This window comes from Dendropsophus ebraccatus, chromosome 11, assembly GCF_027789765.1.
Source record: "Dendropsophus ebraccatus isolate aDenEbr1 chromosome 11, aDenEbr1.pat, whole genome shotgun sequence".
In the NCBI taxonomy this organism is placed as follows: domain Eukaryota; kingdom Metazoa; phylum Chordata; class Amphibia; order Anura; family Hylidae; genus Dendropsophus; species Dendropsophus ebraccatus.
The window spans coordinates 81,035,092-81,048,668 of record NC_091464.1 but is presented as its reverse complement, the minus strand read 5'-3'; the positions used below and the strand labels follow the sequence as shown (position 1 = coordinate 81,048,668).

General features: G+C 46.0%; 1 protein-coding gene across 3 annotated transcripts in view; it reads right to left on the bottom strand.

The window, feature by feature from the left end:
* Positions 1 to 13,577, bottom strand: part of FANCB (FA complementation group B) — a 55,366-nt gene that overhangs the window by 24,778 nt on the left and 17,011 nt on the right. For all 3 annotated transcript variants that reach the window (XM_069946133.1, XM_069946132.1, XM_069946131.1), the window contains exon 2: positions 9,422 to 10,382. In XM_069946133.1, coding sequence (XP_069802234.1) covers positions 9,422 to 10,345 — 924 coding nt within the window. In that variant the 5' untranslated portion in view covers positions 10,346 to 10,382. The remainder of the gene's footprint in view (positions 1 to 9,421; positions 10,383 to 13,577) is intronic.

The window sequence follows — 13,577 nt, the reverse complement described above, 5'->3', positions numbered from 1 at the left end:
TTGTGCGAAAAACCGTTAAATCGATAATCGTTCTGTGTAATTGCAGGCAACAATCGAAAAATCGTTCGTATGTCGTTGATCCTTTATTTAGATCTGAACCTAAAATAATGTTAATCGTTCGCTGTAATTCCACATTCGTTCGCTCTTGTTCCACGTTTTTTCACTAATCGTTCAGTGTAATAGCACATTTTTCATTATTTTTCTGGAATCAGAAGGAATAAACGATTATAGTAACGATCGCCATAACGATCATAGTAATGATTGTAACTAATGCTGCGTTTACACGGAGCGATAATTCGCCCGATCGTATGATTGACAATTTCGAAGTAATGTTTTTTTTTTATAACGATCAGCGTTTAGACGGAACGATATATCGTACGGAAAATTGTTTTGCGATCGCTTAAGCCTATCTCGCACATAGGTTAAATCGGTGAACGACTGTTTACACGGAACGATCTGCAAATTTTTTTGCGAACGACCAACGACGATTTGAGAACATTGAGAAAATGAACGATTTCTCGCTCGTCGCTTGATCGTTCTCTGCGTTAACACATACGAATATGGTACGAATTCCATCGTTATCGTGCAAATTCGCACGGTAATCGTTCCGTGTAAACGCAGCATAACGATTATTGTTGTGTGTAATATGGTTAACGATTTCAGGATGATGATAAAAAATCTTGTTTGCAATCGTTTATCGTTATGGTCCATTTAGACACAACGATTATCGTTCGATAACGATCGCATTTGCGCAATAATCGTACATGTAAACACAGCGAGCGATCAAGCGACAAGCGAGAAACCGTTCATTTTGATCTTTCAACATGTTCTCAAATCGTTGTTGTTCGTTCGCAAAAAACAATTTCACCTATGTGTGAGATTAAGGCTTAAGCGATCGCAAAACGATTGCAAAACTATTTTTCCGTACGATGTATCGTTCCGTCTAAACGCTAATCGTTATAAAAAACACATCGTTCATTCAAAATCAATCGTGGGATCGGGCGAATTATCGCTCCGTCTAAAAGGACCATTAGTCATTAATCGTTAAAAATCGCTCAGTGTAATAGGACCCTAAGAGGTAAACAGGGGGAAAGATCAGAAGCAACGTGAGAAAATATTACTGTACTGAAAGAGTAGTAGATGCTCGGAGGAAACTTCCAGCAGATGTGGTAGGTAAATCTACAATAAGAGAATGTAACCTGCCTGGCATATATATCACAGAGGGATCACACTTATTTATACCCTAAGGCGATAAAACTTAACTTTGATTATTAAAAGATTGCTAAAAGCTGTCACACAAACAACAAAAATAGTGAAACCTCTCGTGCTTCCTAACCCTGCTCGTGAGGTCTATTGCGATATAGGGGGATGAATAGAGGATTATAGATAGTAAATAATCCAATAAAGGGCCAGGGGAGGGGATAGTGCTCTCTCACAGCTAATTAAGATGACTAATGTTACGTTTACACGGAGCGATAATTCGCCCAATTGATCGTTTAACGATTTTGAAGCAACGATTTGGTTTTTATAACGATCAGCGTTTAGACGAATAAATCGCTAGAAAATTCGTAACAAAAATCGTTATTGCGATCGTTTTTTAAGATCGCTTAAGCCCATCTTTTACATAGGGTAAATCGGTGAAAGACTGTTTACACAAAGCGATCTGCAAATTTTCAGCGAACGACGAATGACAATTTAAGAACATGTTAATAGATCAAAATGAATTATTTCTCGCTCGTCGTTTGATCGTTTGCTGTGTTTGCAGTCTAATACAGTGCTCTCTGCTGCCACCTCTAGACAGCTCTAGACAGTTCCTGACATGGACAGAGGTGGCAGCAGAAAGCACAGTGTCAGACTGAAAATATAACATGACTTCCTGCAGAACATATAGCAGCTGATAAGTATGGGAAGGCTGGAGATTTTTAAATAGAAGTAAATTACAAATCTGTTGATTTTTAAATAGAAGTAAATTAGAAACCAGATGAAGCGGCCGGGAACCGGCCACCGGAGCGTCGCGATGCGGGACCCGCCGCTGGAACCGGGGAGGTGAGTGGACGTCTTTTCCCTCGGCCACCTCCTCCTCGGTCCCAGCAAAAAAGAGCCCCCCTGCTGGAGTACCCCTTTAAATGGTGAGTGTTCAGACCTCGGACCATAGGGAGACAAAGCTGGGAGATTTCCATGCTTAGTGCAATCTCTCCTAGCTCTGTCACTCACCTAAGCAGTGGCGGATTAAATGTACCCTGGGCCCCGGGCTGTCCCCCCTACCTGCCCCCCCCTCCTTCCACTTCGTACACAACCGACCCCAGCTGAAAAACAACTCCCATCATGAACTGCCAGCAGGCCATGATGAGGTTGTAGTGCCGTAACCTGGAGAGACAGAAGACTGCAAAACTACAACTCCCATCATGAGCTGCCAGTAGACATGATGGAGATTGTAGTGCTGCAATCTGGAGAGACAGAGACTGTATAACTACAACTCCCATCATGAAGTGTTAACAGGGCATGATGGAGGTTGTAGTTCTAGGGATAACCTGTCAATGTTTCTGCTCTTCTCTGGGGCTTACATCTACACATATAATGTACATACATACACCATATACATACATTGTATACACATATACTGTGCATGCATACATACACCATATACATACTGTGCATGCATACAGTTACATCATTTACACACATACTGTAATGCATACACATACATCATATACACCCATACTGTACATGCATATACATACATCATATACACCCACACTGTACATGCATGCACATATACATACATCATATACACCCATACTGTACATGCATACACATATACATACATCATATACACATATACTGTACATGCATACACATATACATATCACATACACATACTGTACATGCATACACCATATACATACATCATATACACACACACACACACTACATGCATACATCATATACACATACTGTACATGTGTACATACATCCTTTAACCCCTTAAGGTCAAAGCCAATTTTCGTTTTTGCGCTTTTGCTTTTTCCATTTTATGTTTAAAAGTCCATAGCGCTTGCATTTTTTCACCGAGAGACTTATATGAGCGCTTATTTTTTGCGAAACCAATTGTACTTTGCAATGACCGGCATTATTTTTCCATAAAATATGCTGCGAAACCGGAAAAAAATCATTTGCGCTGTCAAATTGAAAACAAAAACGAATTTGTTTTGATTTCGGGGAGTTTTGCATTTACGCCATTCGCCCTATGGTAAAACTGACTTGTTATGCATGTTCCTCAAGTCGTTACGATTACAACGATATATAACATGTATAACTTATATTGCATCGGATGGCCTGTAAAAAATCAAAACATTGTTAACAAATACACGTTCCTTAAAACCGCTCCATTCCCAGGCTTATAGCGCTTTTATCCTTGGGTCTATGGGGCTGTGTCAGGTGTCATTTTTTGCGCCATGATGTGTTCTTTCTATCGGTACCTTGATTGCGCATATACGACTTTTTGATCACTTTTTATTACATTTTTTCTGGATTTGATGCGACCAAAAATGCGCAATTTTGCACTTTGGAATTTTTTTGCGCTGACGCCGTTTACCGTGCGAGATCAGGAATGTGATTAATTAATAGTTCGGGCGATTACGTGTGCGGCGATACTAAATATGTTTATTTATTTGTTTATTTATTAATTTATATTTATAAAATGGGAAAAGGGGGGTGATTTGGACTTTTATTAGGGGAGGGGATTTTTTATTAATAAAAACACTTTTTTACTTTTTTTTTACATGGACTAGAAGCCCCCCTGGGGGGCTTGTATATACATAGCACTGATCTCTCATAGAGATCAATGCTGTGTATATACACAGCAAAGATCGATTAGATTGGTCATAGATTGCTATGGCCTGCTGCAGGCCATAGCAATCTATTGCCGAGCCGGGATCAGCGTCATTACGACGCTGAGGCCCGGCACGGGCAGAAGAACGGATCTCCCCCCCGGAGATCCGACCCACTAGACACCAGGGATAGTGTGCATAAAGCACTTCAATGCAGCTGTCAGGTTTGACAGCTGCACTGAAGTGCTTAATTAGCCGGCGCGGCAACGGGACCCGCGCCGGCTAACAGAGGCACTGCCCGGCTGCACGTGTCAGCCGGGATCAGCGCCGTTCAGAGCGGGGTCCCGGCGGGACCCCGCTCTGAACACCCCCCGCGGCACCATGACGTATCAGATACGTCATGGATCGCTAAGGGGTTAAACACACATAGTACATTTACTGAGCACATTACATACAGAAACACACTTTATACACATACACTTCCACACTGCATGTTTACATCCACAGTTCTCATACACAGAGACAGGCGCGTGTGTACACACACACACACACACACAATATACAGCCTGACCCAGTGTAACAGACACACACCGTATACAGCCTGACCCAGTGTAACACCAATGCAGTATACAGCCTGACCCAGTGTAACACCACACACATTATACAGCCTGACCCAGTGTAACAGACACCACACACAGTATACAGCCTGATCCAGTGTAACACCACACACAGTATACAGCCTGACCAAGTGTAACACCACACACAGTATACAGCCTGACCCAGTGTAACACCACACACAGTATACAGCCTGACCCAGTGTAACACCACACACACAGTATACAGCCTGACCCAGTGTAACACCACACACAGTACACAGCCTGACCCAGTGTAACACCACACGCAGTATACAGCCTGACCCAGTGTAACACCACACACAGTATACAGCCTGACCCAGTGTAACACCACACGCAGTATACAGCCTGACCCAGTGTAACACCACACACAGTATACAGCCTGACCCAGTGTAACACCACACACACAGTATACAGCCTGACCCAGTGTAACACCACACACAGTATGCAGCCTGACCCAGTGTAACACCACACACACAGTATACAGCCTGACCCAGTGTAACAGACACCACACACAGTATACAATCTGACCCAGTGTAACACCACACACACAGTATACAGCCTGACCCAGTGTAACAGACACCACACACAGTATACAGCCTGACCCAGTGTAACACCACACACACAGTATACAGCCTGACCCAGTGTAACACCACACACAGTATACAGCCTGACCCAGTGTAACACCACACGCAGTATACAGCCTGACCCAGTGTAACACCACACACAGTATACAGCCTGACCCAGTGTAACACCACACACAGTATACAGCCTCAGCCAGTGTAACACCACACACAGTATACAGCCTGACCCAGTGTAACACCACACACAGTACACAGCCTGACCCAGTGTAACACCACACACAGTACACAGCCTGACCCAGTGTAACAGACACCACACACAGTATACAGCCTGACCCAGTGTAACACCACACACACAGTATACAGCCTGACCCAGTGTAACACCACACACAGTATACAGCCTGACCCAGTGTAACACCACACACAGTATACAGCCTGACCCAGTGTAACACCACACACAGTACACAGCCTGACCCAGTGTAACACCACACACAGTATACAGCCTGACCCAGTGTAACACCACACACAGTATACAATCTGACCCAGTGTAACACCACACACACAGTATACAGCCTGACCCAGTGTAACAGACACCACACACAGTATACAGCCTGACCCAGTGTAACACCACACACACAGTATACAGCCTGACCCAGTGTAACACCACACACAGTATACAGCCTGACCCAGTGTAACACCACACACAGTATACAGCCTCACCCAGTGTAACACCACACACAGTATGCAGCCTGACCCAGTGTAACACCACACACACAGTATACAGCCTGACCCAGTGTAACAGACACCACACACAGTATACAATCTGACCCAGTGTAACACCACACACACAGTATACAGCCTGACCCAGTGTAACACCACACACAGTATACAGCCTGACCCAGTGTAACACCACACACAGTATACAGCCTCACCCAGTGTAACACCACACACAGTATACAGCCTGACCCAGTGTAACACCACACACAGTACACAGCCTGACCCAGTGTAACACCACACACAGTACACAGCCTGACCCAGTGTAACAGACACCACACACAGTATACAGCCTGACCCAGTGTAACACCACACACACAGTATACAGCCTGACCCAGTGTAACACCACACACAGTATACAACCTGACCCAGTGTAACACCACACACAGTATACAGCCTGACCCAGTGTAACACCACACACAGTATACAGCCTGACCCAGTGTAACACCACACACAGTATACAGCCTGACCCAGTGTAACACCACACACAGTATACAGCCTGACCCAATGTAACACCACACACAGTATACAGCCTGACCCAGTGTAACACCACACACACAGTATACAGCCTGACCCAGTGTAACACCACACACAGTATACAGCCTGACCCAGTGTAACACCACACACAGTATACAGCCTGACCCAGTGTAACACCACACACAGTATACAGCCTGACCCAATGTAACACCACACACAGTATACAATCTGACCCAGTGTAACACCACACACACAGTATACAGCCTGACCCAGTGTAACACCACACACAGTATACAGCCTGACCCAGTGTAACACCACACACAGTATACAGCCTCACCCAGTGTAACACCACACACAGTATACAGCCTGACCCAGTGTAACACCACACACAGTACACAGCCTGACCCAGTGTAACAGACACCACACACAGTATACAGCCTGACCCAGTGTAACACCACACACACAGTATACAGCCTGACCCAGTGTAACACCACACGCAGTATACAGCCTGACCCAGTGTAACACCACACACAGTACACAGCCTGACCCAGTGTAACACCACACACAGTATACAGCCTGACCCAGTGTAACACCACACACAGTATACAGCCTGACCCAGTGTAACACCACACACACAGTATACAGCCTGACCCAGTGTAACACCACACACAGTATACAACCTGACCCAGTGTAACACCAACGCAGTATACAGCCTGACCCAGTGTAACACCACACACAGTATACAGCCTGACCCAATGTAACAGACACCACACACAGTATACAGCCTGACCCAGTGTAACACCACACACAGTACACAGCCTGACCCAGTGTAACAGACACCACACACAGTATACAGCCTGACCCAGTGTAACACCACACACACAGTATACAGCCTGACCCAGTGTAACACCACACGCAGTATACAGCCTGACCCAGTGTAACACCACACACAGTACACAGCCTGACCCAGTGTAACACCACACACAGTACACAGCCTGACCCAGTGTAACACCACACACAGTATACAGCCTGACCCAGTGTAACACCACACACACAGTATACAGCCTGACCCAGTGTAACACCACACACAGTATACAGCCTGACCCAGTGTAACACCACACACAGTATACAGCCTGATCCAGTGTAACACCACACACAGTATACAGCCTGACCCAGTGTAACACCACACACAGTATACAGGCTGACCCAGTGTAACACCACACACAGTATACAGCCTGACCCAATGTAACACCACACACAGTATACAGCCTGACCCAGTGTAACAGACACCACACACAGTATACAGCCTGACCCAGTGTAACACCACACACACAGTATACAGCCTGACCCAGTGTAACACCACACACAGTATACAGCCTGACCCAGTGTAACACCACACGCAGTATACAGCCTGACCCAGTGTAACACCACACACAGTACACAGCCTGACCCAGTGTAACACCACACACAGTATACAGCCCCTCCCCCTCCTCCACCCATGCACCGACAGCAGAGGAGAGCAGATGGGGGAGGAAACAGCGCCCCAGACTGCTGGCTGCGGTGGTGCTCACTTCCTGCAGCATCACCATCTTCCTCTGATGGCTGCGCTGCGTCCCGCTCACCTGGAGCGGCTCTCCTGTCCTAAGTGAGGCTGTGCCGCGATGGGGGGGGGAGTTCCGGGTGGGAGGGGGTGCGGACTCCAGGGACAGCGCGCCACAGCAGCACATCACTCAGGGGCCCACTGGGCCCCGAAAGTGATGTGCTGCTGTGTAACCTCATGCATAGTAATAATGTGGGCGGCATGGGCCCCCCCGGAGCCTCGGGCCCCGGGCGGCCGCCCATACCGCCCATATTATAATCCGCCACTGCACCTAAGCATAGGGCGGGGAGAGAGGCACAGGCATGTGGATGGTCAGGTGCACTTCTGTCTCTTACCTGCCAAAGATTTGACATCAGGCACTGCTGGAGGAAGGAACACTGGCAGAGACAGTGTGATGCCCTGGACATTGTTCTGCTGGGTAAACCCTGGCTCTTGGCCTAAAGTGGATGTGACACATATCCCCTACCTTAACATCGTACAGACAAAGCGCCCCCTGCCCCCACAGGACGCTTCTTGCAGAGTCCATGGCTCAATGGTTTAAAGCTGTTGTCACAGTACCGTGGTCTGGCACATTAGGTTTTAATGTTCTGGTTGATCTATATTTACACATTCTTCTAATATGTTCTGTTTATGATAGCCATTGTACACAAGACACAGTTTTTAATGTTTTACTGACTGTTTTTTGACTGTTTTTCCTGGCACTTTTTTTTTCCCTACTATATGTTAGACCTGGCACATAATGGGCACCCCAATAACAATTTTCTGCCATATTCAGAACTCTGACGGCGAAATATATATATATATATATATATATATATATATATATATATATATATACACAGTGGTACCTTGGTTGAAGAGTAACTTGGACTGAGAGCGTTTTGCAAGAAGAGCTCACAGTTTTTCAAAATTGTGACTTGGTTTAAGAGCATTGCTTTGGTGTAAGAGCTCCCTGTACTGGGTGGGAGGGGGAGTGGGGGCGGGCATGGTCTGCACGGGGTGGTCTACAGCCCTGTACTCTGACCCAGGAAGTCTCCCTCACCTTCCAAATCATAGCAGATCCACTTTAGGCTGGGGCTTACATCAGGGGACAGGACTGTGGAGGTAATCTCTTCATAGCTGTAACCCCTCTATGTGCCCACATCTGCCCTGCTCATTCCTTCATGCTCCCTGCAGTCTCTGTCAGCCCTTGTGTTTTCCATCCTCTCCATTCCTGCTATAATGTGCCTGCACTTACACTCAGCTATTCACACTGCTGCTATAATGTGCCTGCACTTACACTCAGCTATACACACTGCTGCTATAATATAACTACAATTACACTCAGCTATACACACTGCTGCTATCATGTGCCTGCACTTACATTTAGCCATTCACACTGCTGTATAGAAAAGTTTCTGTCAATGTCCTCCTGCACTTCCTGGTATCTACAAACTGCTGCTGTTTTTTCAGGTTCATGCACTTATATAGATAACACATATACACTTATATATACTTATTTATATACATACACCTCACAAGAATTACCTTCCATCCGTCTTTCCATATTCCCAAGGTATCTCCGGAAGAGAAGGAAAGGACACATAGTACATCTGCTTGGCTTGTATATGCCACCTGCAGTTTTGAAAGGTCCTTAGAAGGAAGCTGGCACACCTGCTTAGGGACTCCATTATGGAACCAGATCAGTTGCTTACTGCTCGCTGCTATAACCGAAGTCTCATATCTGCCATTAACATTTTGCATTGTACAGACTTCAAGGCGTTGCAGGACGCTTGTGTATGCATGGGGAACAAGACAAGATCCTGGCACGGCTCTCTGACTGCCCATACAGTACAAAATAAACTCCTTCCCTTGAAGAGTTCTCTTAGGAAGAGAAGAACTGGTTAAATGGCTGCCATCCAATCTGGCGGCTGTTATACCCAGAACACACGTCCCGTCTTCAGAAGAACCGGCCCAAAGAACAGCGGAAATATTGATTGGAGCCGTTACGACTTCTGAGGCTAAAGATGAAACGTAAAGGAGCGTTTCATGCTGTCTCCATAGAACAGTGGGTCCATCCGTCACGTACAGATCTTCTATGGTCTCCGAGTCCACTTTGAACTTCATACAGGGTTCCAGTTCATTAGACGGGTGGAGCAGCAGCGCTATCAGCCTGGATGAACCGCTAGACTTTCTCTTACAAGTCCTCAGCAGGATGCAAGGAAGCCTAAGGCCGCTTCTGGAATCGGCCACACAGCGAACACAGGCCACTTCCAGCATAGACTTACTAGACGGGACGTTGTACTCGCCGCTGGAGATCTCAATAAACTGTCCGCTCTCGGCATTGAACGCCTTCCTCGAGAAGGCAAGGACGTTCTTTTCTGCGGGGTTACTTTTTCTTTGCAATAAATGAAATGTAATGATTTGTCCGTGGTGGGCGACGACATGTCCGTTGTTAGAAGTGAACGCCATTCTGTGACTGTTTGGATGGTAACTTTAAAAAGTTCATCTGGAAAACAAATAGAAGTTGGGTTGTCGGAGGCCGTTCCACCAATAAATATCATATTCCTTGTACAGATCATAAAAAAGAACAATGGGGGATATTTATTAAAGGGGTTGTCCAGCGAAAATCTTTTTTTTTTCAAATCAACTGGTGTCAGAAAGTTATATAGATTTGTAATTTACTTCTATAAGAAAAATCTCAAGTCCCATACTTATTAGCTGCTGTATGTCCTGCAGGAAGTGTTGTTTTATTTTTAGTCTGACACAGTGCTCTCTGCTGACATCTCTGGCCGAGACAGGAACTGTCCAGAGCAGGAGAGTTTTCTATGGGGATTTATAGAAAACCGAGACAGAGTGCTGCCACCTCTGTCTCAGTCAGAGGTGGCAGCACTGTGTCAGACTGAAAATAAAACATTTCCTGCATGACATACAGCAGCTAATAAGTATAGGAAGACTTGAGATTTTTTAATAGAAGTAAATTACAAATCTATATAACTTTCTCATATCAATTTAGTTGAAAGAAAAAGATTTTCGCTGGACAACCCCTTTAAGGGCCGTATGGTGGCCTGATCAATATTGTAAACAAGAGCTGATCTCCTACATTGAAGCTTGTTTACTGAGCTTATTACACGGCTTGATAGTGGTTTAGCAAGGTCTCTATCTCCATGCAGCCCTTGCCCTAAACCAGGGATAGGGGGAACCTTCAGCCCTCCAGCTGTTGCAATACTACAATACCCATTTGGCTGTCCAGGCATCATGAGAACTGGAGGGCCGAAGTTCCCCAATTCCTGCCCTAAACTGCATACAGTACCTCTTCGCACTCCCAGTATGTTATTCTGCCCTCACTTCCCGGAGCCATCGCTGTAGCTTCAGACTAGTCTCTGAACTGACAGGCCGCTCAGCCAATCACTTGACAGGAAGCCAGCCAGCCGAAGCCAGTGATTGGCTGAGCTCAGTTCAGAGACCAGTTTGAAGCTACAACGATGGCTCCGGGAAGCGAGCAGAGGGCAGAACAACACTGAGAGTGCAGAGAGGAAATGTATACAGTCCTTTTTTTTTTTTACAAATTTATCAGCCATCGGCCGTGCATCACAATTAGGGTCCATTTACACAGAAAGATTATCTGACAGATTATCTGCCAAAGATTTGAAGCCAAAGCCGGGAGCCAAAGACACAGCTGATGATAATTGTCTAGATTACACAAAGCGATCATCGGCTGAATTGGCCAATTATCACTCCGTGTAATAGGGCCCTTATACTGGTAGGATTTACTAAGTGGCGCACAACGCAAAATTTTTTGGCAATGTTCTCTGTATTGCATCCAAAGTCCAATATCACTGTAATAAATTAACCAGAATAAACTATCCATCCGTAAGGAGAGAAGACGTCTTGGGGGGGGGGGAATCACCAACAACAGGACTCACTCGCATCCGCCTCTTAATGAATCCGGCAGGCCATGCGCCCGGCGTACCAAATCCACACCAGCTTCCAGCCACACATTCTCCCCGCCTCATCACACCCCCGCAAGCTCCGCTTGCCCAACCGTCGGGCGAGCGGGCGCATGGGAGGTGTACGTCAGGGAGAAGGGGCGAAACTGCTCCTTCTCCCTGGAGTACGCCTGTGGCGTACCCTTCATAAATCCCCCCCTTGGTGTCTTCTTTAGTGTTACAACTGTAGAAAAGCATTAAAGGAGAAGTCTAGTGAAATTTTTTATTAAAGTATTGTATTGCCCCCCAAAAGGTATACAAATCACCAATATACACTTATTTCGGGAAATGCATATAAAGTGCTTTTTCCCTGCACTTACTACTGCATCAAGGCCTTACTTCCTGGATAACATGGTGATGTCACTTCCTGGATAACATGGTGATGTCACTTCCTGGATAACGTGGTGATGTCACTTCCTGGATAACGTGGTGATGTCACTTCCTGGATAACATGGTGATGTCACCTTCTGGATAACATAGTGATGTCACCTCCTGGATAACATGGTGATGTCACCTCCTGGATAACATGGTGATGTCACCTCCTGGATAACATGGTGATGTCACCTCCTGGATAACATGGTGATGTCACCTCCTGGATAACATGGTGATGTCACCTCCTGGATAACATGGTGATGTCACCTCCTGGATAACATGGTGATGTCACCTCCTGGATAACATGGTGATGTCACTTCCTGGATAACATGGTGATGTCACGACCCGAGTCCCAGAGCTATGCGGGCTGTGGCTGCTGGAGAGGATGATGGCAGGGGGACACTGAGGTACACAGGGCACTGGAGGGACACTGAGCATCCCTCTGCCATCATCCTCTCCAGAAGCCACAGCTCTGGGAGTCGGGTCGTGACATCACGATTTTATCCAGGAAGTAAAGCCTTGATGCAGTAGTAAGTGCAGAGAAAAAAAACACTTTATGTGCATTTCCCGTAATAAGTGTATATTGGTGATTTGTATAACTTTTGGGGGGCAATACAATACTTTAATAAAATTTTTTGCAGACTTCTCATTTAACCCAGTAACCCAACGTCACAACTCCACTTCCCATCATTCTTCCCACAGCCATATTCCTCAAGGTACTAGTGTGGGAGGAGTCCTGCCCCTAGTGAGTGACGAAGGCGCCAAACCCGGGGGACCCAGCCATCAAGACTAGAGATGAGCGAATAGTGAAATATTCAATTCGATTGGTTTCGATTTGAATAGTTCCCGATATTTTACTAGTCGATCGAAAATCGAATCCCATTATAGTCTATGGGAGAAAAATCCTTGGGACCTGGAAATCAAGATTTGACGAATTGGAGGTCACCAAGTCCAAGACATCTTTAGAAAGTGATGCATACACTTCTGGGATGCATCTGGGAAAGCAAGAAAGCAGTATTACAGGAATCGGTATTACCGGGGTTAGCGATCCGCAGCAATAATGTCGATTCCTGTAATAGTTAATATTTAATTAATAAAACACAATTTTGTTCTAATAAAGTTATTTTCGTTGTTCAATAGCTTAACCCCTTCCCCCAATATGACGTCCAGGGACGTCATGAAAAGCAGTGGCAGAACGCATCATGACGTCCCTCAGCTTTGAATCGGCCCCCTCCCCTCTCCATGCGATCCCCCTCCCCCCCCCTCCCCATCCATGCGATCCGGCCCCCCTCCCCATGCGATCCAGCCCGCCTCTTCCCGTGCGCTTGTGCCCCAACCTCCCC